The following is a 27523-nucleotide window of genomic DNA, read 5'->3' on the forward strand; positions in this document are numbered from 1 at the left end:
AATGTTTTAACTTGGGGTGATACTAGTATGGTGGCTTCTTTAATAGAGAAAGCCTTATATAGTGCTCCCAGTTTAGATCTTGCCTGACGGGATCCAAAAATCATTAGTTCTCTATTGGTACTGTTCAGACACATCCAGTGTCTCTGCATCCAGATGTCTATGACATTATAAACCTCCTCTGTTTTAGCGCTGTCTGTGACAAAATCTCCTGTCAGATCAAAAATAAACAGTGTGTCATCAGCATAATTTGTAAAAAATCCACCAATGTTTTCCAGCAGGTCGCAAAGGCTTCCCATGTATAGGTTGAATAACAATGGGGACAAACTGGCTCCCTGAGAAACTCCAAACAAGATTGGGGCTGCCTCTGAGAATTTATCGCCCCAGTGTATTCTTGCCTTCCTGTCGCTCAGGAAGGAGGCTAGCCATGCCAATGCTGTTATGGAACACCCAGCGATTTTATCGAGCGCTGATTGGAGTAACTGATGATCTACCAAATCGAACGCCGCACTGAGATCAAGTAGCATGAGCAACCTGGGTTTGCCCTCATCTATCAGCTCCAGCATGTGAGACTGTAGGTCCAACATGGCTGACTCGGTGCTGTGAGCTGCCTTAAAGCCTGATTGCGGTTTGTGGAGTGTCAGATGCCTCCACGTGTTTTTGCAACTGATTTGTAGCAATTTTATCTAAGCTCTTCAGAATGAAGTTCGAGTTGGTAATGGGACGTAGGTTGCTTGGATCCTTAGGGTCTAGACCCGCCTTCTTGACTAGGGGGGGTTATCGTTACATCCTTAATAGCTTCTGGAACTAATCCCTATGTGACAGAAGCGTTGACTATCCTGGTCAATGTGGGTGCAAAGAGTTCTTTGTTGTCTAATATGATCTTAGTAGGGAGGGTGTTTTCCGCACTTGTTGGCTTCATTTTGGACAACACCAGACATAGTTCCTCCTCAGTGACGGCAGAGAAACTAAATCTCTCTCTTTTTTCAGATAAGGGGTTTTCTATATGAGGAGTTTCACTCTGCTAATGGCCTCTGCATAAAGCCCAGGCTATAAGTAAGATTTAGGCGATTCCCGCTTCTCGCTTCGGTCCATTTGTCTGGGACAAAGCAGGGGATGTTTTGAGGGACAGGTGAAGCGATTTGGAGACCGGGACCTCGCCTGAGAGTTGTGACACGCTGGAGCTGCAGCAGGACCCTGGCCGACTCAATAAAAATCCAAAATAGCGCTGATACACACCTAGTAGACCCGTCATCCTTTAGCTTCCCACAGGCAAGCAGAGTGCAGATCAATTAAGCGTTTTGCTGCTGTCACTGCTTGCGGTGAGCCCGCTCCTCCTTCTTTCTTCTTTGCGCTCCTCCTCCAGGGTGCACCAGAGCTCGGCAAATTCCTCAAACGACGACAGCAGGACTGGAGCCAGGATTTTTTGGGGTAAGCACCCTCTCCCCTCAAATCTGCCGGCCACTAATTGGAACATTGCGTTATCACAGCAGGGGGCCATTAGTGAAGGAAACTCTATCCTGCTTTGGATGTGAGGACATTGTGTGCCGAAGGGAGAGTCCTGCCAGAATTCTGGTGGGTGGAGTGGGGACCCCCCCTCTCCTCATCAATAGCTTGCCCTGTTTCTTGCATGCTGGGGAGGCTCTATGGGGGCTTAGCGGCAAAAGCGCATTCTTCTGCTGGAAGCACACTCATTTGGGATCCTCATTCAGCGACCCTCCCAATTATTTTAGATCCTACAACCACCTGGACCCCAGGTCTCTCCAAGGCAACTTGGCTAACTGGAAATTAAGGTGGGCCGTCAATACTTATCGGATTCCGCACAGGCCGTGCAGCCCCCCCTACCCCGTGTCGTGAAAGACCATGTCCAAGCAATCTAAATCCCCTAAAATGCGCATATATCCACAATGCTATTGCCATCAGATAAGGGGAAGAAGGTGGACTTGACGAAATCTTGGCCTCAAACCCAAGAGCGTCCTACTGGTCAGCTGGCCACCAAGGAGGATATTCAATCCTTCACGCTAGACATCAAATCAGAGTTCCAGAGCTGCATATCAGTTATCCGCCAACTAGAGCGGTTGGATCACTCGACAACACTGATGGACATACAGCAAAAGATCTGAATCTTAAAGAGAAGAAGTGATATGCTGGAAAACAAGGTGGAAGACATGGAGAATAGGTCCCGGAGCAACAACTTGCACATCAGAGGAGTGCCCACGTCGGTCCCGGAGCAAGCCCTACGTCTTTCATGCTCTCTTGCCACACCTCAACAAATCGATGCTCCTACTGTATCGCACCCATAGATTGCACACGCCTAGTGGTTTGATCCCAGTTTCCCCTCCCAATGTCATCACCCAGATCCATTTCTTTACTACCAAGCAAGAAATTCTGGCAGTGGGTCGTACCCGGATGAACAGACGTTCCAAGGCTCTGCTCTAGAAATCTTTCTAGACCTAGCAACTGTCCCAATTCAAAAAACAAAGAGCTCTCAGGCCACTGACCTTATTTTTGCAGAATCAGAACATAAACTATTTATGGCTATTTTCCACCTCTGCAGTTTACGTTCAAAGAAACATTCCGCTCCATCTTCACCAAACAAAACGTCCCGGCATGGGAGGCAAATTAGCGATAAACACCATAGAAGCATCAAGCAACACTGAGTTAAGAATGGGCAACATGCTGTCCATGCACAAACTCAAGTGAGTGGTCACCTGATGGTCGTTGGGGCGTGGTGGACTCTTGTAGAGTGTTACGCCCTATATTTTTTAGTTCTTTTTTTGTGCTTCTATTTTTGTTTCTTTTGGTTTTTTCAGTTAAAACCTAGATTGGAACATGGCTTCGGATACATTCTAACACAGGATGGCGACGAAGTGTCACCTAACCCCCTCCCCCGCTATGCAAAATGATATCGCGGGAGATTCTACATTACATCAACTGAACTTGGGATTTGTGTCACTGAATGTGAAAGATTTTAACTCACCAGTGAAACGAAAGTCTGTCTTGCGACGGAGCAGAGACTTCCCTAAACAATTCCTGACCTCTAGCGCCATTAAAGCGGGGGGAACAGCGATCTTATTGGCGAAGGACTCGCAGTTTGAGGAACTGGACACCATAAGCGACCCGGGAGGCCGATATATTGGAGTAAAGGGTATGTTGTTGGGGCAGTTGTACTCTCTAATCTCGATGTATGCCCCTAACGAAGGACAGCACCGATTTTTCAGAGAGCTAGAGACAACACTCCTTCTGTTCTTGGAGGGCCAGGTCGTTATTGGGGGAGACTTTAACAGGGCCCCAGACCCCATCAAGGACAAAACACATGACCCCTCAACTAAAGACTTCAAGATCGCCTTGAGTATTCGCCATTTTTTCAAGTCCTTGGGGTTGGTGGACTCTTGGAGTGTTACATCCAGAAGAGCGCAGCTTTACTTTTTTCGCTCATGTCCACCGCTCCTCCTCCTCCTGTATAGATCTAATCTTAGTATCCCCTCAATTTATGCCATTTATTGACAGTGTGTCTATTGCCCCCAGAATTCTCTCAGATCATGCCCCGGTCCTCCTGCGGGTTAGAATTTGGGATCCAACCACCCTTTCCAGACCTCAATGGCGACTGTATGACCCAATCTTAAATGATATGGCCCTGAGGGATAAGTTGCGAAAGCAATACGTGACTATTTCGGAAGAGAGCCCTACTGATCTCATGCCCCCGCCTACTACCTGGGATGCCATGAAGGCAGTTATTAGGGGAATCTTAATAGCCCACACGGCGGCCTATTATAAGCAGAAAAAACAGACCTGAGCTTAACTAGAACAAGAAGTATCAGAGATTGAGGGAAAATATAAGAATGGTTGGTCCCTTAAACTCCACCTAGCCCTTCGTATTGCCCGAAACAAAGTGGAGGCGCTTTATGCCGAAGAGACAGCACATTCCCTGTTAATGAAGAACTAAGGGTATTATACCAAAAGCGATAAGGCCAACCAATTCTTGTCGAGGAAGTTAGCACAATCTAAAAAAACACAACACTATTATAGGACGTAAGGATCAGCGAGGAGTAACGTAATATGAAGGACAGGCTAAGCTGCAGTTAGCAAAGGCTCATCTGATGTAAATAATGGCAGAACGGGCCTGGTCACCTCAGGTCCAAAAAAGGTATATTGAAGGAGCTGCTTTGCCACACTTTCCCCGGGAGGAGATTAGACGCCTTAGAATCCCCAATTGTCAGGATCGCCTTCTTAGGTTGCCCTCGTAGTGTAGACGAAGAATTCTACCCTACAATGTAACCCTGTGTCTGGATATAAAATAAACCAGCACCAGGGATCTATTGTTTGGAAGAATGGACCCAAACGGCGCGTGGCAGCAAACTCCCTCGTGTGCGACAGTATGCCAGTTGAAAACAGAAAAGCCTTTTTGTGTCGACGTCACAAGGAGCAGAAATAACTGTTACAACATACAATAAAAACAATCCTTAATACTTATACCAGGGACATCAAGAACAGAAACATGAAAATAGGACAGACACTCTTACCATGGGATTGTTGACAAGAATTCCATGGGCAACCAATGCTCCAGTAAGACCGCCAATGTACAGGGATGTAGGACTATTCCCGCCGGCACGCGTACGCCTAAGGGTCGGCAGTACAATCCCCGACGAAACGAGGACGCCCCTACCTCCGCCCCTGATGGTACCACGGCAGTCTCTAGTCCGTACCGGGGAACGGAGAGGAGTAGTGTACCGGCAGTCTTGATGAGGAGCACTGGTCAGGTGGATCCAAAGCGGGAGGTATTCCTAATGTCCACGCGCGAGGATAAACCAGGTTGATCAAGTTGAGAGGCAGTGGCAATCCATAAGACAATCCAGGTCGGTAGTTGAGAAAAGTTCCGAAGGCAAAAACATGAGACAAAGGCAAATCCTGGGCGGGGTCCGGTCCGGCAACAATTAGCAGTGAGGCAGAACGGGGTTGGTTCCGCAGGAGGGCTGGAAAGAAGACAGGAGCGGGTAAGCAGAAAGCGAGGGGGAATTGCCCCGACAAGAGGTACTCAGAGTGCAAGGTAGCAGGGCCAGACGGGAAAACAAGGGTACAAAGAACACGGAGACAAGAATTTTCGCAAGGCACGTAGCAGACTCCAAATTCAAAATCAGAAGCAACGAGTTTACTGCAGGCTAGAGTTTTATCAAGTCGTGATCACATGACCTGTACGTGCGGCAGCCGTGGTGCGGGTCCACGTCGCTGCCCTAATCTCCATGGTACCGCCAATGCAAAAACCCTGAAGGACGAGGTTGTACCAAGTTCTTGTGGCCGTGGATTAAGCCTTTAATATGAGGTTACCGAATGGATCGCAACCGCTGATGCAATGTAGCCTGATCCCGTTTTCTGTGAGACGGCGGGGGCGGCGCTAGCCTATTTAGACCCCTGCGGCTCCCGGGCCGATTCCTGACACCAATTCAGCATAAAGAGGTGGACGTGGTAATTAGAATCTAGAGCCGCGGGCCGCGATGGGTTCTCAACTAAATTTTATAAACTCTTTAGAAGACAGTTGTTGTCCCTTCTGACGGTCCTCTTTAACTCTTTCAGAGAAGTGGGTAATATAACTCCCTCTATGCAAACCTCCACCAATATCTCATTCTTGAAACCTGGGAAAGACCCAAAGGATGGTGCCTCTTATAAGCCAATCTCCCTGTTAAAAATCTATGCAAATATTTACTCAAAAGTATTGGCAAATCACTTGGCTCACCTTCTTCCAGCATTGATCAATGCTGATCAAACAGGTTTTGTTCTGGGGAGGAAAACTGGGGATAACATTAAGCGAGCACTGAATTTGATAGAGACAACCACTATGAACCAGGGAAAACTAGCCTTTCTGTCACTAGATGCCACTAAGGGATTTGATAAGGTGGATTGGACCTTTATGCAATCAACCTTGGAGGCTTTTCATTTTGGGCCCTGTTTCTGAAGAATGATCTCGGCCATCTATGTTTCCCCAAATACTTTGTTCCCGGTAAACCTTGAAAAAACATCCCTGGTCCCCCTCATGTGTGGGACACAACAAGGATGTCCTCTCTCCCCTCTCTTATTCGCCCTAATTATAGAGCCTCTTGCTCAGTGCATACGTGGTAATCTGGAAATCCAAGGGATCATGATTCGGGGCTCTCAACACAAGATGTCTCTCTATGCTGACGATGTGTTACTCTCGATAACTAATATTCCTCCCTCCCTCCAAGCGGTCCTTCAGGAACTCCGGTCTTTTGGTCAAGCAGCAGGATTTTAAATAAATTATGGGAAATCTGTAGCATTGGGGGTGGGACTGTCCCCACAGCATATTCTCTCCATCCAATCCCTCTGTCCAATCCGGTGGGACACCAAATCCATTGAATACTTGGGGGTTTGGATCATGGCCTCACCTAGAGACCTATTTGCGGTTAACAGAACTGGAAAAATGGGTGAATCGGGAGATTTCCTTGATGGGTCGCATTACGGCAGTTAAAATAAACGTACTCCCTCGCCTCCTTTATTTCTGTTCGTCCCTTCTGGTGGAAATCCCGAAAAACTTGTTAGACCGTCTCCAGCGTAAAACCTTTCGATTTATTTGGCGGGGTAAGAAGTTTAGGATCCCTAGGAAGGTGATGATTGGAGACGTCTGGTTGGGTGGGGTACGTGTTCCAAATTTACATAAATATTCAGAGGCTGCACAAATTTCACACCTCCTAACGTGGATGTCCCACTCTCCTCTACCGAAATGGGTTGAGATTGAACAGGCCAAACTCCCTCTCCCCCTTAGTTTTCTGCCCTTCCTCCACCACACGATATGAAAACAATGGCAGAATCTGCTCTCCTCCTCAACAGTTACCTTGAAGTCATGGGATGGGGCTCTGAAATGGAAAAAGATTCCTAGAGGAATGGGCCCACTTCCGCAATTTTTCACAACCCGGCCTTCTCTGGCATGCATCCAGAAGCATCTAGAAATTGGAGGCGGGCTATCTTCAAACATTAGCCTAGTATTTGAGGGGGGATCAACCATGCACGTTTGATAGCTGTAAAGTGGCATTCAAACTCTCGGAGCCAGATAGATTTTCATTTGTACAGCTACGGCATTGGATCACACACCCAGAGACAAGGCAAAATGCAACACGAGCCTTGAGTCAGATTGAACTAACTGTCCTGGACGGTCCGGGCCTGCAGGGGTCTCCAAACTGTATAAACTCCTCAAGGACGATTTGCTAGCCAGGCGTCCATCTTACATGAGCAGCTGGGAGACCGACTTGGGCCACCCTCTGGAGGATCAATTGTGGCTAAATATTTTGGCCAGAAACCACTCTTCCTTCAGATGTGTGACCAACAACGAATGTGCCTTAAGACCCCTATTCTGCTGGTATTGTTCCCCAGTACAGCAACACCACTTTCAGTCATCCCCTTGCTGGCGAAATTGTGGGGTGCAAGGTTCATATATGTGGTGGGATTGCCCACTTATTCACTCCTTCTGGGACAGCATTGTTGCTGTCATAGAATACATCACCGGCACCACACTTCTGATGTGTCCTAAAACTCTCCTTTCGGGGGCCCCAAGAAAGAGGTATATCCCAAATCTGGGGAGCGAGCAAGACTAATTACACAACTATTGCTGGCTGCACGCATTACAATTGCTCGCCGCTGGAAATCTCCAGAGGTGCCAGTTCTCTCTTTGTGGTGGATTTAAGTATGGAACGTGATAGTGGCGGAAAAAGTTAAGGCTGCAAAGGAGGGAAAACTTCACCAATTTATGAACATGTGGGCTCCCTTATTGGACTACAGTCAGATTTACCCAGCTTTAACATTTAAACCCAGCTTGGCAAGACTCTACCTATGATCTGGGGGATACCAAGTAGTGTTTGACTTTCTTGGGAGGGAGTTATATGCATGCAGGTATACACGGGTGGGGGTGTTTGTCCATCCGGAATAGTGCATGCAGTATTATTTATGCTGAATAATGTTACCTGTATCTTCTCTTCATATTGTAATTTTTTCCATGTTTCCGGCCGATTAATAAAAATAGTTGTAAAAAAAACAACAAAACAAATACACTTAATGCACAGCTATATTTTTAAAATAGAATTGTACAAATATGATTCATCCGGTAAAACAATGTCATATTTTTTAGGGGCAGTTCATTGTTTTTGTTTTAAGAGTAAGGCTTAAAAGACAGCAAATTAGCTGGTGATGGCATTGCAAAAAGTACTATTTAACAGAGCCTTAAAATGGAATTCGTCTCTAGCATCACAGTCTATCTTGAATGTGCTTTGTATGTATACATATTTTATATAATGTTTTTCACTCCTATTGCGTCTCATTTTTTGAAGCCTTAATACTTAAAAGGGATTGGGCTATTAATGTCAAGCATATTATCTGTGCTTAGTTTTGGAGCCATTACCTTAACCAACTAAGCCATCATCCAGTCTTCCACCTGCACGTGTACTATTTTAAGACTGATGCGTGGGTTCACAGTGTGAGGTCCATGTTCGGTCACAGCCAATTTTTTGTTGTTGCTTTTAATCAAAAGTTTAATAAGTCAAGAAAATAAATATTCCTTGGTACACATACTGTTTTACTCGCTTTGAAAGTGCATCATGTTCAGCATGCCAAACCACTTGGTCAAAAAATGATGCTGTCGCTATTGATGTCACCCTACCTTCTCCATTTACCACCATTGTTGCCCGGAAGATAAGTATATATATATTTTATAACCATAGTAATTCCCTTTTGTTCAAATGTGCAGTGCTTTTTCAATTTTTTAGAATGCCACCCCAAACTGTTTTATATTTCTGTTTTATATTGGAGTCAGTATCTTGGCTTTTTGAAATCATGGTTCTGTTATTTTTCCTTTTCAGGCAACAGTGCAGACCTCCGCTTACTGAAAACGTATATTGAACTTGGAATACCCGCAGGCCGAATAGATTTTCTCATGTCAGAAAGAAACCAGGTATTTAAATTGATAGCACTTTTGTTAACAACAAAAGGTGGACATAGCGTTTAGAAAATGTTTCAAATATGTTTCTCCAATTCCACTGTAAGACAAAGGACAATTGTCTAGAGCAAAAGACTTGCATTTGAACTAATTTGCATACCCATAATGGCTTGCACATGTAGCTATGAACTGCAGGTGAACTTCCAATGATTACTGTGTGGAGCTGCGGCCAGTGTGACTTGGCTCAAATGGCTTAGTCTGTTTTCAAATTTTAAATATTAAAGTTATAAACTATCAAATATGCATTGCTGAAGATGTTTATTTGGTGCATGGGTATCTGTTAATTGTCTAACAGTGCTTTCAGAATGCACTACTAGCGCTAAACTAGCACAATACAGTGATCCGAATCTTGTCCAGTCACAATATGCACATTATCGCACAGACTCAGCATTAAATATTGAGCACTGTGAGGTGTTCTAAGAATACAAATAGTCTTTTGTGTTTTTGCTCCGACAGTTGTACGGGCCCATTAGAAGATAAATGGTGGGATGTGTGGGTTATCATTTCTGTACACTTTGCAACAATTCCCATCCCTGTAAAAATATTGGAGTGCATCCATTGGTAGCAGATGAGCACAACCAATTTGACTGCTGTAAACTGATGTCACAGGTATCGGGCAGCATTGGTCCTTGTATATATCTTAACAAGATTGAAAACTGGATTGTGAATATCGTTGATGGAGAAACATCACAACACATCCTTTCCAAGAGACGGCTACATTGCACTCCTCCTAAACCCACCCACCGAACCTGAGACTGGGAGATCTGTCCTCCCACCGGTGCTTCTTCCCTCAGTTGCATGCAGATCCCCTGCTTTCAAATTGCCTGCCCTATCAGCTCACAGCTCCCTTGTATTGATCCCTTACGATCTGCTTGCCTAACTGTTCACTCTCCCCTATGACCTGTAAAAAAGAGCTCCTTTGCTTACCAAAGCTACGTCCCTGCGCAATACATGCTATAATAATAATGACGATAATTTCAGAGAAACAAATCTGAAAGATCAACCATGGAGGCTGAACCACTGCTTCGTATGTTGTTTTTGGCCCTTTGGCTGAAAGTTGCAGTCCTGTGGGTCAGAAAGGAAAGCCCAGCTATACCATGCACAGGCGAGCTTGACTAATGGAAATACCCCTGTTGGGATTTGCTGAGTTGACATCCAATGAGCAAAGTCTGATAGGAGTAGAAGGAAGAACTATCTGAACCTTTCTTAAGATGGGATATCTAATAGTTCATGCACTGTAACTCAAGGATAAATGCTCTTCTCCAACAGAGATAACATGCACAGCCAGCATTTAGGAAAGTGAAAAGTGCATGGTTGCTGTTTTGCGCTTCTGGGCACTATGTGATATATGTACTATGAGGATCATTGGAACCGAGGACTGCACATGATAAAACATAAATCAAATGGAAAGCAACTTGTAAATGATGAACTTACGCAGGAGACTAATACACTGCTACAGTAGTGGCATACCAGAATTTCTGGAGGACATAGGTAATCCCCAGCATAATGTAGCACCTAAACTGGGAAGCGTGTAAAGTTTTAACACAGGCATTGTCATAGCTCACTTTCTAAAAATAAAAATGTAGTTGAGTTGGGAGAATGAAATGTCACAAAAAATGAACATCTTTAAAATCCCTGAGAAGGTGACGACTTGGTGAACATTTTTCTTTCTCCACAACAGATGTAATTGAATAGAGCAAAACCTGTCCCAAGAAAATATACAAGGTTCCCCTAACCAATGCTCATGTCTTTGTGAATGACATAGCTTCTGATAAAATCATATAAATGCAGCATACATAGAACAGCATAACCTACGCTCTTGGCAGCGTCAAGACGCATCCACCTGCATGAAGGAGGAAAGAATAAATACTCTTCCCCAAGCAAAGCAGAAACAATTGTTACTGTCAACTATGTGTCTGAGTACTGTACTGGAAAACTATGTGAATAACTCTTGTGGTCTGTGGTATGTGCATGGTGATTTCAGAGAAACAAGGCTTAGTCATTTAAGCCATGCACATAAAACCAAAGTGTTCTATTGTGTGAGACTCTCTGCTGTGGAAGCCTTGTTTGCTGCTTTGCGCTGTTGGGGAACGGGCAGGGACACCGTCCCTTTAACAACTCATCTTTAAAAACCATTGCGAGAATGCAAAGTGTTTTCCGAAAGTGTTCTATTGTGTTCTGGCGTGTTTGGGAGTTGGGAGGAGACTGGCCTCTTGTGCTGATCTTTGGTGTTTTTGGGGCACAAAGTTTACGACGCTGTGAACGCCAGGACTACTACCTGTACTGGATCAAGAAGGTCAGTTAACGCTATCTAATAAACTAATTTTAAAATTGCACAATAGAACTATAGAACTATTGCTATTTGAAACGCCTGAAAAGTCTGATAAACGCAAATTATTTAAGGTCTGGAAAGCTTGGTTATTGCCATTTTGTATACTTGCCCATACCTAGGCCCTTGTTAACAGGTCTAATGGAGGAAGAGAACACGCTAGGCAAAAATGGCAAGCCTGCTTTGTACTGATGTGGGTGCGTTTAAAAAACACATATCTTTTGCATGTTTGACAGACGGTCGCAGGGTGTACCAGCCTGTCTGCAACTCGGCTCTTGCACCTGAGGAACTTACTAGTCCTTTACAGGAGGCCGGCCTTTGTGAAAAGATTCCTGCCAACCGTCAAGCCGCAAATTCAAACGGGGCTCAATTAATTTGGCCTCAGGAATTCAGGAGGAAGAGTTGGGGAACAACGCAACCTTGCAGTGTGACTTGAAGCTGGCAGCGGAGGTTTTGGGGCAAGAGGAGCTTCTTGCCTCTTCTAACTTTGGTACAGTGTCTGAAGGGGTCAAACGCTTAAGTGTGTCACAGAGTGGTGCTAAGGAGAGCACCCAAATAATTGTCTTTTGCTGGTTGACCCTCAAAGTTTTAATGCTCACCACTTGCTTACTACTGTGGGCAACGAGAGCATGCCGTGTTTAATGGGCTCCCCGCGTACAATGTTTCCTGATTGCAATCATTATAGCTCGAAAGAGGTGGAGAGACTGGAATGTTCTATTCAACTTTCCTCTAAGCCCTCTGTGTCTTTATACACTCTGCAGTCCTCATGGGTGTCAAAAGGTCCATTGGCACCATTCAAGGCTACCGAGTAGTTGTCTAAGAGGCAATTGATTCTTCTTTAATGGGGCAGATAGTAAAAACACAGCTAAACGAAAAAACATAGACGTAAGCCTGGCTGCTCCTTTAGCAAAAAGACCAGCGGATGGTGTTCTAGAGGATGAAGTACCGGATAATGACTTATTAACATTGACACAGCTCTTTGAGTCCCTTATCAGGGCCAATGAGGAGGTGTCTCTGCCAAAGGCACCATCAGCAACGAGCAGCTCTTCATTAGCGATTCCTCAGTTTGGCTTGGTAACCTTGGTCCAAGACGATCAGTGCCCAGGATTTTCTAAGTCAGGCCACTCTGTGGACAACAGTGCTCTGGCTGCAACTTTGAGGGACGAAATAGCCTTCATTACACATAAAATGGAGGCTGAAAAGAACTCTGTAAAGGACCCCAATAGTGCAGCTACTGGGGAGTTGGTGGCTGTCCCACTTATTTCTTCTTACCTGGGGGGCTACATTGAAACAGGCAAACCTCAGGCTAGCAATGTGACTGTTTTACCTTTTAGTGACGTGTCACATGAAACTAGTCTCTTCATCTACTATTGACCACAGTTCTACATGTGGCGAGGTTAGACCTGCCTTTAATGTTATACCCGGCCCCTGTACGTTTGTTGGGGAAGCAGCTCTTAAAAGCTTGACGTTAAGGGGCAGGTGCAGAGAAACATCAACTTCATCATCGTCTGACTCGGTTGAGGAAGGCTCTCCACTGCAGCCACGTTGACTTAGTAGGGCAACTTAGCACGCCCGTCACAAAAATAACTTTAACAAGACTAAAGCAGCATTATCGACTTAGCTACTATGTCAGCATTAACAATTGATTTGTCTTTGTTTATTAATTTGTACGAAGCCCTAAATGATTGAATGATCATGCAACTAAGCTGGCTATGCTACATTCAAAACTAATCTTCATTGAAGGGTTTGTAACGGCATCTAAAGACAATCAGGAGAAGCCTACTGACTTCTCCCCTTACCCGTTGAGATCTGTATTGCAACCTCTACTACAAGCAAGAGACAAACGGAGAAGGGGAAGGCTGCATCAAAACGAGTGCATAATGAAAGATGGAGTGAAAGGGGTTGACATGGCCTGCCATGTCGATTTACTAGTTCTCCAAGGATTTCAGGAAAACTTTAAACACCTAGGTCATCTGTATGAAACAGTTCAACATCTAACAAGCACCTCCCTGGAGTCAACACAACCGCCTATGAGCCCTCTACTAGTTACTCCTGCACTAGCCTCACTTATGATCGACTTGACACGCACCCTATCAGTTGCACCAACTTTGGCCCAGAATGTAATTATCCAACTGGTGAGGTAGTACTTGAGGCTACTGATTTGGTTTGATTGTGTCCACCCTTGTTGAGTACTTCTGTCATTACAGACTACCCAATTTTTTCCAGAAAGAACCAACAATCTGGGAAGCACATACAAACTCTACCTAAAAAAAAAAAATTTAAAAAAAATTGGCCATTGGCATAAAAGTTAAATCCAACGATTCCAGAAAATTCCTAAAGAACTTGAATATTCCCCTAAATCCAGAAGTAGTGGCTGCTCGTTTCAAGTGCAAGCCTAATACAGTGACATTTGAATCCAGGGACGAGGAAGACCTCATTTCTGGAGTTGCTATGGCCATTCTTGATGAGGAACACCACCGAGAACATTCTACATTTGCATCAGAACACTCTTTGATGAACTTAACAGTGTACTCAATAGAAGACCAACTAGAGCAATTGACAAGACCGGATGAGAGTGGAGCAAATAGTCGAGTAAAGCGGCCTAGGGTGATGCCACCTACCTCTAGGGTCATGGAAGTGGATGCTCGGTGTGCACCAAGGTTGTTGAACCAATCATACCTGGGCCCTATCACTAGCCCTTTCTTGGTTAATAAATCTGGTGATCGAAGTCATCCTAAACTCAAACCTTGGGGAACGAGTGGTTAGAGCCTCGGTTTATTCTTACAGGGACGACCACAGGAGTCGAAACTTACACCAGGTGCATTTGGTACCTAAACCTCTCGCTTACAAAATAACAGTGGATGGAATGAAGGGTACAAGAAGGAGAGTGGAATGCATGAAAACAAGTAACTGACCATCAAGATCAACAGAGTTCATGGGCATGGTCCCCCAGGGCACTCGACCTAAAGAGGAGGGAGGATTAGCCAAAGGTCCCAGCAAAGCAGGGAGTATTTAAGTTAGCGTTGTGGAATTGTAGAGGCTCAAAGCAGTTTTTTTGCAAAGGGGGGCCTTCAGTTTGAATCCTTCGGGATCAGGTGCCTGCAGGATGGCTACTCTATTTACTTGACTAGTGCGCTTAAGGGTGCAAGCGGGCACCCTTCTTCCAGGCTCCTGATAGCTGTCAAAGGTGGTGTGGATCTCCAGGTTGTGGAGGAAATATGCCCTAACCCATATGTTCAAATACTGGTCATTGCCAGGCTCTCTGAAGGGCAACCAACTCCGGGTCACCTTGTGGTGTGCAACCTATATTGGAACCCAATGGGGGTTAAAGATCAAGATCTAATTGACGCTCTCCTCAATACACTGATTGACTTTTGTGAGTCCTTGCAGGAGTTTTCTGTGATGGTCTGTGGTGATTTTAATATTCCCAGTCTAGTGGTCTCAGTACAAAAAGGAGGGGGGGGGGCAATGTGATGCTGGAAATGCATCGGGGGCCTCCGTATCCTTGTTCTTTACTGCTTTTTATTGTGTGTTCTGTCATGTTTTCCGCACAGGAGTTCATGTGGGACTCCTGGCGGTGCAGCTCTTTTTTTTGGTTTGGTGAACGGACCCGTGGGATACCCTTATGGCACCCATGGGTGGGGGTACAACCCTATGCCCCTACTGTATGTTTTTGGGCACCTGTGGGTGGCCCGCAGAACAGGGTATGGGCTGGTGGCAGCTCCATGCTGAATTTGACAGGTGCGCGGAGTATCCTCCATTTTGGGATACTCCGGCCCTGCCATTGGGATCAGTTGATTCCTGATGGAAAACAAGATGGCCCCGGTGGCCTCTTGCTTTCTATTACCCATTACCTTGTTTTCCCAAAGTCCTGGGAAACCCTGACTCTGTCCCTTCCCCCTGACTGACTGTTGGGTGGACATGCTATATATGGTGTTGTTGTGAAGGCCCGGCCAGACTCGCTGGAGCCTTCCCGGTGATGTATGTTGTGGGTACCTCCTGTGGGTGGGACCTGGGTGAATAGAGTGTATGACGAATATGCATTCTGTGTTGTGGGTGTCTAGTATCTGGTGGTTGACTCAATGACTGAGACAGCCCTGCCCGAAACCGGTATGAATACAGCTTGGAGTGTTGAATGGCTCGGTACTTGTGCCAATACACATAACTTGTTGTGAGTGTCTGGAGAGAAGTGAATGGCCTGAATACCTCGTGTGCCTGATTGGCTGCCTGCCTGCCTGCCTGCATGAATACCCGTAGTCGTGATTGGATGCTTGAGTGTGACCCAGCGGAATGAATGGGAGATCAACAGTATATCTGGGGACCTCTCACTGCTAGGAATCGTGTTCAGAAGCTGAAGTCCACTATGACGAGTAACTGGAGTAACTGACGCTTGACCTTGAAGCCCTGCTGGACGAGAAGGATTGCTGTTGCTCTCCTTTGCAATCTGAAAGCTGCTGTGCCTCCAAGGACTGACCCAGAGAGGACCTGGTAAGGCGACCTCTTCCCGAGCTACGAGGGACCCTCGTGCACAGCTGATCTTTGCCAACGCTCCCTGGTAGACAGACCTTCGACAGGCTGCCGACCCGATACAGGGACTGCTGCGGAACTCCAAGGAGAAGCACTCAGATTGTTGTCCGCCACTGTCGACGACCGCCGTCGCCGACCGGAGCCGCCGTGCTCCCGTTTGCCTAAGAACTTCCATTGATCATCGGACGCTCTCGTCTGCATCGTCACCCACTTGTCTCCCGCTGGAGAAGGCCCGACCGTCGACACGCCAAGGAGCATCCACTGGTGGGTTTCCGGCCACCTAAGGACCACAGAGATGCCGACGACGCGACGCCCTTGCTGAGCCACAGTTCTTGATTATCTCTTTGCGGTCCAGAACTATCGTCACCGAGGTGCCGCGCACACCTCTTCCTTGCAGGACGCCAACGCTCTGTCATCGACGAGCACCGCTAGGAACGAAGCTGCCACTTCCCTGCCGTAGTTCACCCTGTTCACCGTCGGATGTTCGACGACCCGCGACTCCTGCCTTAAAGGGAGGGCACTCAAGAAGGGCCGTCGATTCCCCGACACTGAACGCCCAGTTCCCCGACACCTCTCGACGATCCGTGGCTCCCGCCTGAAAGGGAGGCACTCAAAAGGATCGGTCAACGCATCGTCGGAGAACTCTACTCCACCAGGTACACTGGGGGGGGGGGGTAAAACCTTAATAGGAAGAAGTGAGACTATTGAACATATGGACTGGGCTTGTGCGATATATCCTTATTTTACAGGTTGCCCAGGTGCGGGGGGGGGGTGGATCTCCACACAGAACTGTGCCTAGGGGTAGGGGTCAGCATTCTGCTTATTGTTTCAACCATTTTACGTTCCTGCCTATCTCTATTGCTGGTTTCCTCGTTATTAATCTGGGTGACATTTTAACCGTACAGTTGATGCACTTTAATGAGATTCGATAACATTAGTGGTACCACTTTAGAATTGTATATATTTATCATTATTGACTTCCGAGTACAAAGTGCGTTATTGTGATCGTGTACATACCTTTGAATATTAATTATATAAAGACTGTGTTTTCAGTAATACAGTGTGTGGACATTCCTTTGTGGGGGTTCGGGGACTACACTGTACTTAAGAACCAGCCTGCATCACCTCCTGAGAAGCTAGGCCTTGATTGCTCAACTACGTTACCAATAATAGAGAATCTTGGCTGGGGTCCTCTGTGCCTCTCCTCTACCATATAGAGAGCGGAAGTACAGACACCCCCTACCAGTCTTTACAGGCAACAAGACAGAAAGCTTTGGACAAAAGAAAATAATTAGGGGGAGTTGCTTCTAACATGAATTTGCACATGATGAATGGAAAAATCGAGGGTGATATCCCGTGCCGCACTACGTGGAACTCTACTAGTAAGAGCACAGTTCTGGATTACATCTTCGTTAGTAGCAACTTCTTGTCACAGGTCAGTCATTTTGAGGTCTTCCCATCACTTAGCAGTGACCACGATATACTGCAATTGACATGGTCGATTTGTAATACTTCCTCACTATCAGTAAATCATTTTGACCTAAACAAACATTGTTCAAGTCTGCCATCGCCCGAGTGTAATTAAACTAAGGCAAGGCTTAACGGGCAAAGTACATGATAAAAAAAAAAGAATGGCAGTTGTTCTATTGAATACATACCTCTCCTAACAGATTTTGTTTCCACATCTAAGCGCATTGAGTATGTTCACAAACATACGTACAGCCTGGAGGTGGTCTCTCAAAAAAGAGGCCTGTGGGTTGAATTTTAAAAAATCAAACCAACCAGCAGGAGGCAGTGGTATGGTCTCCCTCTTGAAAATGAGGAGGCAGAAATATAAAAACTGGTTGAAGGTTTTCAAGCGCGCTATCCTTTTAAAAGATGCACAGAATATGTTGCTAAAAATAGGCACAAAAAATGTGAGTGAGGTTTGGCAGCTTTTAAATAGTGCAGGGACACCGAAAGAAGCTCTATTGGTGAATGCAGCACCGGAAGCTAAATGAGTGAGCCTCCCTTCGGTTTTGTTGGACTTCCCACATGCACCTAATAGTGAGGGAGAGATAAAGCATTAGTGGGAATGGCACACAAAATTCGATAGAGAAGCCTTGTACCATTCAATTAGAAAGGCAAGCACTTGAAGTGCCCCAGGCAAACATGATGCTCAATGCAAACCCTAACATATGTGTTGACTTTTTAACGCTGTTGCTCAGAGATTTCCAGATCTAGAGCTATACCAGCCTCATGGAAGGTTTCGATAGTGGTCCCCATCTATATTAAGGGAGTTACAGAGGATCCAAAGACTTGATCGCCCGATCACGCTTCTTGAAGTTTTGGGTAACATTTTTGCTACTCTGTTGTTGTCAAGACTGATGGTTTGGGCCACTTCCACCGGGCACTAGGATTTTTTTCATTCTGAGTTTCTAAGGGGTATTGGTACCAGCTTGAACATGTTTATCTTGAACATCTTTAAGACATGTTCATTTAATGGGAGGGCTAAAATATATGTGGCATTTGTGGACCTGGAACAGGAGTTTGATTCCGTTGATAGGGACCTTCTATGGTTGAAACAAAAAAATATGGGGTTGCCCGCTTGATTTACTAAACGCAATCTGAGGGTACGGCTAAACATGGGGGTGGGGGTGTCCATCAAACCCCATTGGAATGGCATGGGATCTAAAATAAGGGTGTCCATTACCGCAAGCGCTTCATAATCTTTTTTTATCAGTTGTCTCTCTGGCTTTGGAGAAGCCGAGCTAATTTTCGCCAAGCTTAAATGGGGCTTGGGTTGGTCATCTACTTATTGTCGGCGATCTGGAAGCTTTACAATCATACCTGGAAGACCGCCATTTGAAGATCAATGACTCCAAGACAAAGATTCTGATTTTACAAAGGGCGCAAGGCAGGAGCGCTAAAGCCCCAATTTGGTTTATTAGAGGGGAGAAAAAAATAGATATCGTACATTCATTTATCTACTTGGGCATGTTGTTAAAAACTAGTATGAGCGATGCACTGTGAATTTCGCAGCGGAGGACAAAAATTCAAAACGTGGCTGCCCAATCTTTACAAAATGAAAATAGCTATTTTGACCTAAGGCTCTGACATTTATTTCGCGACTGCATTCTCAGTTGAGATAATGTTTTAGGCTCTCTTCTGGAGGAGAATCTTGCATTTACCACAAGGGACCTCCATGCATGCCAGGGTGACATGGAAGTCCCTTTCTTTATACAGAAGACTTCTTTATAGTGAAAATGGATAGAGGCATGTCAAAAAAACACTAAAAGATGTGGGCTTAACTGAAGAAATGTTATGCAATAATCGGTTGCGCTCAAACTTTGGAGAAGAGACTGGGAGGAAACCCTATCCCAGAGGGGACAATTAAAAACTAATTGTGATTCCTTGATGGAAAGTGGAGCATACAATACTCTTCCAAAATACCTTAAAGAATTCCCATGTGGCTTCTGTAGAACACAGTTTTTACGTTTTTGCCTAAATTTGTACCCGGCTAAAGAGGTTTTAATATTTAGGAGACAGTGGGACAGGTCAGACCTGTGTTGTAGGTATTGCAACAGCAAAGTCTCCAATGAAATACTGCGTAACATGTTGTTGACCTGCAAGGGTCTGACTGCTAATCCAACACAGTATCTTGGGAAAGTTCTTGAAAGATGCAAAACTAATAGCTTATATGATTGGTGGATGTTGTTCAATATGGGGAAAAATGTTCCTATGGTAATTGCATTGATTCAACTCTTTAAAGATGTTTTGGGTGAGTTTAACACTGGACTTTGAACATGGGACCAATTGGTTTACATATGAACAAATGCTACACTATAGGTTAATTAATATGTAATAATTTTGATGTGCCTTTTTAAGAATGTGAAATTGATGTATTTTCAACTTGATTTTTAACATTCTGTATTTGTGCACTTGTATTCATCATTTTATATGCTTTTTGTATATCTGAAAGGTTTATTATTAAACAAACCAAACACCGTAAAAATAAAGAAAATACGAAAAGAAACCACCAATATCCCAAAATAACTTAGTCATAGTAGGTTAAAAATACAGATCTGCTCATAGGTGACGCAAGAGGCCATCACAGCGCCACAGAAAACAAACACTTGTGCATAGGAGAAAAAGGCCTTGGCCACTTTTATTCAAAACACGACATAATATACATTGGATAATAGGACCCCTTCCTTCAGGCAAAGCATGTTTTCATTGGTGAAATGTCACCCGGCACCAAGCGTGGCACCTACCGCACGAGCCCTCATACCATCTTGCTTACAATGGGGATCAGCCATGAACATCCATGGATACCTTCATCTGGCACGCAGTGGGAAACTGAGGGGTATGACCAGTAGGCCTACCATGAGCCTTGCACACCCGACACCCACAACCGAGGAGATTAATTTAAGAAGGTTCCATACTGTAGTCTTCTTCCATCCCCGATAATTTAAGAAGATGTCCCATGAACATCCGCCCAAGTGTGGGTCACCTAATGGCCGGCACGCACTCCCCCGTTGTAGCTACTATCAAACAGGCATATCTGCCCAAAGGTGGTTTCCAGAAAAACATCAGTGCCCTCCTGAGGTAATTTAACCACATCAGAATGAAAAAAGTTGTTTGCAGACAATGACAACAACCCATGCCTGATGTTCAGTAAACGAGGGCCACGAGTCAATTTTGATAACTTAATGTTACATTTTTTTTATTTTTTTAAACTTTGGTTTTATTAACATTTTCATGGTACAACAAACAGGGTCAAAGCATGATCAAAGAATAGACAATCGGTACGCCCTGCAACCCCAGCCCCTCCTCCTCCCCCCCCCAAAATGAAAATAAGAAAAAAAAAAAGAAACAGAGGGAAAAAAAAACACATTTCAACTAGTGTAAAATAACTGGGAGACACTTTGTGCACATATGTAACCAGAGCTTGGAAGTGACTGTGGACGCTGAAGTATTCCATGACTGTTGTTCGATCACCGTTCCCCGGGCCGTGGGAATCCGCCCTCCTCCGAGCTCCTGGCCGTTCCCCTCACTCCCCCACCGGGCTTCAATGAACATCCCATCCCCAGGACTCCTGCACCCCGTACCAGTTCGCTTGGAATGAGCCAGAGTCATTGTTTACCATTGCTGTCAATTTGTCCATCAAGAACATCTGCTTCACCTTCTTTAGCCAGTCCTCCTTTGAGGGGGTCTCCGGACTCTTCCATTTCTGGGCCAAGGCCACCCTCCCCGCCCTTGGCATTGTTTTTTACCACATTCTGGGGTATCTATATGTGTCCATGTCTTCTGGGGGGAGACCCAGCAGCACCGTCAGGGGGTTCTGGGGAAGCAGTTCCTCTGAGACTTCCGCGATCCAACCCCTTACCCTCTCCCAGTACGCCTGCACTTTCGGACAATGCCCCCTCAATCCGACCTGACCGCAACCCCTTGGGCATTCGGGGGACACTCCTGAAAACATTTTTGACAGACTCACCAGGTCTCTGTGCCACCCCTGTAAAATTTTAAAGTTATGTTCTATATCTGCCGTGAACAAGTTTCCATGGAATGCAATTTAAAATATCCTCGACCAGGCGTCCTCTGAGATCACCTCCCCTGCCAGATCGTTCCAGAATGAACAGAACCCCCTCCTCTCTGCCAAATTAATGGTGTTAAGAATCTTGTATATCCCAGACACCGCCCCCTTCCTTGAGGTCGCTGAATCAAGAAATTTCTCAAAAGGGGTCAGCTGCCTTTTTAAGTTCTGACCCCATGACTGATCACAGAGGATACTTTTCAGGCGGAGATATTCAAATATGGAAAGAGACCCCTGCCCCAGAGCGCCTCTTAAATCCTCATATGATAGGAATTCCCCTTCTTTAAATAGTTGGCCCGCCCATTACATTCCCAAGTCGGACCAGGTCTGAGCCTTTTTGAACCCCCTGCTCCCCAGTTTGAGGGGGTGGCCCTAGAGTGAGGACATCTGGGACGGCCATGATGTCAAATGTGCAGTCTGGGGGCCCTCTTTCCAGATTGCCCAGAGGACCGCCAATGTAGGATGGGATTTAAGTCTACTCGGGATCGACCTATGTGGGGCCCATAGGAGGTCTCGAACTTTCATGGGGTGAGCATCCATGTCTTCCAGGTAAGACCAGTAAATTCCCATCCCCTCTTTCATGTGCTCCAGTAGGACGCGCAATTGGGCTGCACGAAAGTACAATTGGCATGCGGCCGTACCAGGACAGGAACATCGAGCCCCATCTCCTGAGGTCAGCGGAGATTCCCGCCAGAACAGGATCATAATTGGCGGGGGTGAGGTTGGATAGGTCCCTGGTAAGGAGGACGCCCAGGTATCGGATAGAGGCCTTCCCCACTGTTATTCCATTGAGTCTGTCCAAGGGGTCCAGGCCTGGGTCACGTATGATATGATATGGTATTTGTAACGCGCCTATACACAGGTGTTTCAAGGCGCGACGAGGCAGGGAGGGGAGGAACAAGGGGAGGACAGACAACGATCCTACTAGGCCAGGTGTCATTCAGATCGCGCAAGTGCAGGGGTGAGGGAGGGGGAAAAGTGCAAGGGGAAGGGGAGGGGGGGGGAAGTGCAGTACAAGGTAAGTGGCGTAAAGTAATAAATAAACAGGGCCAGCTGGTGGCAAGTGCAAGATAAGTGCAGAACAAGTGCTGGGGAAGGGGGGGGGGCTGTAGGGATACAGAGACAGTCCCGCAGTGCAGAGGGGTTCCAGGGCATCCGTGCAAGTGGAGAGTGGCTGGGCCCAGGACTGAGGCCGTTTAGAGTGGTCCTCATGGGGAGTAGAACTGATTTGGAAGTGTTGATCTTCAATCCCGAGAAGCGCCCGAAAGCGGACATCGGAGACGGGAGAGGGGGGAGCGAGTAGCTCGGGTCCACCAGATAGGCCAGAATATCGTCCGCGAACAGGGACAGTTTGAATTCTACTTCTCCTCTCCTAATCCCCCGGGTGTGCTCTTACTGCTATGGCCAGGGGCTCCATTGTTAGGACGTATATCAGGGGAGAAAGCGGGCATCCCTGTTTCGTTCCCCGGGAGAGGGTGAATGATTCCGACAGCCTGCCATTCACTTGGACTCTTGCCCGCGGGGCTCTGTACAGTGCTGCCACCCATTCCCTGATGTGTACCCCAATGCCCATTGGGCTGTCGAATGCCTTTTCCGAGTACAGAGAGAGGACACTCGCGTCGAGATCCGATCCCTGAGCATAGTGGAATAGATCTATGGTTTTGCGGATATTATCCGAGCCCTGGCTGCCTCTTATGAATCCTACCTGGTCTCCATGGACCAGTTTTGGTAGTATCTCCTCCATCCGCCTCCCAATTACCTTGGCTAGGATCTTGACATCGATGTTTATTAGGGATATTGGGCGGTAGGAGGAGCACTCCGTGGGGTCCTTGCCTTCCGTGGGTAATACTACGATTATGGCTTCCATCATAGAGTCCGGAAGAGTTCCTCCCTCTAGGACTGCATTGAACACCTTTACTAAATGTGGGGCCAGGGTCGAGCGAAACCTTTTGTAAAAGTATACCGAGAAGCCGTCCTCACCCGGGGAAGTGCCCACCCTCATCCCACTAATCACCTGTTCGACCTTGTCTTCCTGCACTGGATCTCCAACCTGTCAGCCATTTCCCTAGTCAGGGCCGGGACTTGTATGGAATTCAAAAACCTTTCTATCTCGGTCTCGCCCCCAGTATATTCAGATGAGTATAATTGTTCATAGTATCGGCGGAAGGCCTCTCCTATGTGGGACGCTTCATTTTCTATTGACCCCACATCGTTCTTCACGGCTTTCACCATTCTACTTCTTTGCACCTCCCTCAGTTTCCAGGCTAGGATCCTATCTGCCCTGCCCCCCTTTTCATAGTATTTCTGCTTAACCAGCTGGAGACTCCTTTCTGTTTTGTGTAGGAGGAGGTCCTTCAACTGGAGCCTGTAGTCGTCCAGGGCGATTACCTGTTTGCGGTCTAAGGGCACCATTGGGGAGCCCTCCGGCTGGAGATGGGCTATTTTTTCCCTCAGGGACCTTTCTTGGGCATCCCTCACTCTTTTATTCTGGGCTCCCTTCTTAATGAGAACCCCCCTTAGGGTTGCCTTGAAAGCATCCCATAGGTTGTGCGGGCCGACCTCCCCATTGTCATTGATCTTGAAGAAGTCTGTTATGGCGTCTAGCACCTCCTGCGTGTGGACCTCGTCCTTCAGCAAGGAGTCGTTGCATTTCCATCTACCCCTGCAGTCGATGGACCATCCCCTTGCTACGGTGACTCGTACCAGATCGTGGTCCGACCAGGGAACAGGGTGCACCCAATGGCCAGTGACAAATGGACGTAGGGTCTCATCCACTAGGATGTAGTCTATTCTGGAAAAGGAAGTGTGGATGGCTGAGTAGTATGTGAAGAGGGGGGCGCCCGACCCGGGGGGGGGGGAGATTGTGTCCATCAGGCCTAGTTCTGAGTTGACTCTCTGGAAATTTCTTGCCATGGTCTCGTCTGCCACCCTGGAAATCTGGGGGCCCACCCGTTTCCTATCTCTGGACGGGTCTAGAACCATATTGAAATCCCCCCCCTACCACCATCGGGCCCTGGACGAAGAGCTTAAGTTTATCCCTCACCTCTTCCCAGAATTGAGTTTGACCTTCATTCGGCCCGTATACTACCGCTAAGGTTAGTGGGATACCCTGCAGGGACCCCGGACCAACAAGTAACGGCCTTCTGGATCTTTCAGTATGGCCTCTTTCTCGAAACCCACATTCCTTAATATTAACATGGCCACTCCTCTTTTCTTGCCCTTATGGGATGCACAGAAGACCTCCCCAATTACACCACCCCGCATTTTGGACTCCTTCCCCCGGGCCCAGTGAGTCTCTTGCACGAAAAGAAGGTCAAGGTTAGCCCTTCTAAATTCCCTGCAAACCAGGGACCTCTTTGTAGGAGTGTTTAGACCCCGGACGTTTAGGCAGCCCACTCCCAGGGACGGTAGACTGTCAGCCATTATCTAAGTATTCTTTTTTCGCCGACCACCTCGTCACCTCACCCCTCCTCGTGCGCTCCCTTAGTGTCATATTGTGCTCCCCCTTTCCCCCCCCCACCCTTCCCCTCCCCCCTGGAGGGCCTAAAACATTTCTCCAACTGCCCCCCTAGTCCCAACCCCTAACTGAACAACCCCAACAGTCTCATGTCCCCCCTCCCCCCACCCAGGCGTCCAGCCAAGTAGTTCTGCCATCGCTGGCTTTTGGCCGAACCACCAGCCTGCCCGCTTCGACCAGGCGCTCCATGTAATGCTCGTCCTTATGAGCCCCCCTCCCTCCCTGCAGCGTCATCCCCCACATGACTCCCCCATACTTGCTGTTCGTAGGGACGCTGATAATGGCAAATCCACTGATTTTTTTGCTTCACATTGCGAGATTCGGCAGGCTTCCCCCGTCCGCAGTCCTCGGAGTCGTTCCATTCTCCCTCCTTAACTGGCGACGGAGTATTCATTTTTCTATATTTCCTCGCGCCTGCTTTTCTTCTCCTGTCTCTCGATGGGCCTGGGCCCCCCGGAGTATCCCTCTCCGGCCCCGACGGGCCCCTCCGGGGATTCGAGACCACTACTTAGTCCTGGATGGCTCCTCGTATGCCGTCTTCCGTGATCAGAGTTGACCGCTGGCCCATATACTCGAAAGTCAGGGAGAATGGATAGCCCCAATGGTAGCGGGCCCCCTTTTCCTTAAGCAGCAGTGTTAGGGGGCGACACATCCTGCGTTTGGCCAGAGTGTAGGCGAAGAGATCTTGGTAGATTGCGATCTGAGCATTGTTGTAAGTGATCTCCCGAGCCTTCCTGGCTTCCTCCAACACCTTTGTTTTTTCCGAATAGTAGTGAAACCGAACCAGAATGGATCGGGGGCCCCCGGCCCTATGCACCCTATCAAATGTGAGCTCCGTAGTCATTTCTTCAGCGAATAGGAGGGTGATGATGTCTCTCTCCGTTCGGATAATGTCTCTCTCCGTTTCCCCTTCCACTTCGGGTACCCCAAAAATTCTGAGGTTGTTCCTCCTTTCCCTGTTTTCAAAGTCGTCCATCTGCCTGGACCTCTCCTCATCCCTTTTCTCCAGGGCCGCTAGCCTCAGCCCTACCTCCAACTCTAGGGACGCTGATGATGTTTGATTGGTCTCCACCTGCAACAGTCTATCCTCGACCTTGTCCACCCTTTGATCAATTTTCTCAAATTTCTGGGCAATGTCAGACCGCATGTCCCTGATTTCCAGTAATATTGAGGCAAAACCTCTTTCCATGGCCGTCGTGGAGGGTACCGGGGCCTCCGACTGGGCCATTCCATTAGTGGGGCTTGGGCTTCTCTTGCCGCTCGCCATCTCCTGAAAGCGAAATTCCTGTAAGGTTTTCCACCAGTTCATCTGGCCGCCCCCTTCTGGATCCGCCAGTGGTTTCCTTCCTGGGGCTCTCAGTGGGGGGGCCGCGAAAAATTGGGAGGGGGCCCGGGACGGGGCACACCCCCACCTAGCTGTAATATGCCGTTGCAAGGGGGTCTTTATTGGGCGGGCACACGCCCCACCGTTTCCAAGTGGGGCCCTCACCCGGACCACGGTCGCCGCGGCCTGCTTAAGTTGTCGATGGTCCGTCCAGTTGTATCTATGTCGGCAACTGGGTCCATGGTCCCTGCCCCCCAATCCTCCGCTCTCTGATCTCCGGGGGGGGGGGTCCAAGGCCGTCCCCGGGCGGGCACACGCCCCACCAACGCCCGGCGGGGGCCTTGCACCCGGGGTCCGCACAGGACTGTCGACTCGTTTTCCCCACCCGGACCCTCCGCCTCCGTGACAGACAAAGTCTGGCTCCTTGCCTGGCCTGGGCCCCCTTTGCCGGGATGCGGGTCCTACTGCCTTGTTGGGGGCCTCCTGCCTGGCGATCCTCAAAGTGTTTCGGGGCTAGCTCTGAGGTGCGCTGGGTTTCGGCTCCTCTACGTATTTTCTCTGCCCGCCGGGCTAGGCCCGTGGCCCACTGCTCCACGGAAGCTGGGGGGAGGGGAGAGGATCTGTTCCACAACCCGGGGGGAAACCCCCTCGTCCCGTCGTGGCCGACCGTGCAGCAGGATCAGGGATCAATCGGGTGAGGCGGGGGGAGGGGGACTCCACACCGTGCCTGCGCGGCGTCCGCGGGGCTCCTCTCCACTCTCCCGTGCCGCAGCTCCTGAGGCCCTGCGCGGATTCGTCCCGGGCAGATGTCACAGGTCCCGTTCTCGTGCTTCCCGGGGACCTCGAGCGTCGCTTTTTTGCTCACTAGGTGCCCGGGGGTGTCACCACACAGCGCCGTCGTGCTGGGTCCGCCTGGGGGGGGTTCGGGGGGGCTCAATCCCCTTGTTCTGCCCGGCTTTAGCGGGAGCAGTACGATCAGGCAGCCATTGACTGCGCGCCCCCTGGTGGCCTCCAATGTTACATTTTTTAACTGATGCATGCAGAGTGCCTACTCGCCAGTCAGTACATGAATGATCTCAGACCAAAATGAAGTACTGACTGTTAAACAGGAGCACATCCGTGCAAATTCACTCATGGAGGCAGGGCTGTAGGAGGCTTTGCTAAGTGCACCATGTAATTTCCTCCCAATTTAAATACAAAGCAACCTGGTTCAGGGAACGTTTTATCAAGTAAAGTCTTCAGGACAAACTGCTGCCAAT

At 47.7% G+C, this 27523-nt stretch overlaps 1 protein-coding gene across 9 annotated transcripts in view; it reads left to right on the plus strand.

The window, feature by feature from the left end:
* Window positions 1-27523, plus strand: part of FAM135A (family with sequence similarity 135 member A) — a 1883908-nt gene that overhangs the window by 1469042 nt on the left and 387343 nt on the right. For all 9 annotated transcript variants that reach the window (XM_069606210.1, XM_069606209.1, XM_069606213.1 and 6 more), the window contains one exon: window positions 8856-8947. In XM_069606210.1, the coding sequence (XP_069462311.1) occupies window positions 8856-8947 (92 nt within the window). The remainder of the gene's footprint in view (window positions 1-8855; window positions 8948-27523) is intronic.

The sequence above is a fragment of the Ambystoma mexicanum genome, chromosome 4p (genome assembly GCF_040938575.1).
Source record: "Ambystoma mexicanum isolate Mex_15411 chromosome 4p, UKY_AmexF1_1, whole genome shotgun sequence".
Classification (NCBI taxonomy): Eukaryota; Metazoa; Chordata; class Amphibia; order Caudata; family Ambystomatidae; genus Ambystoma; species Ambystoma mexicanum.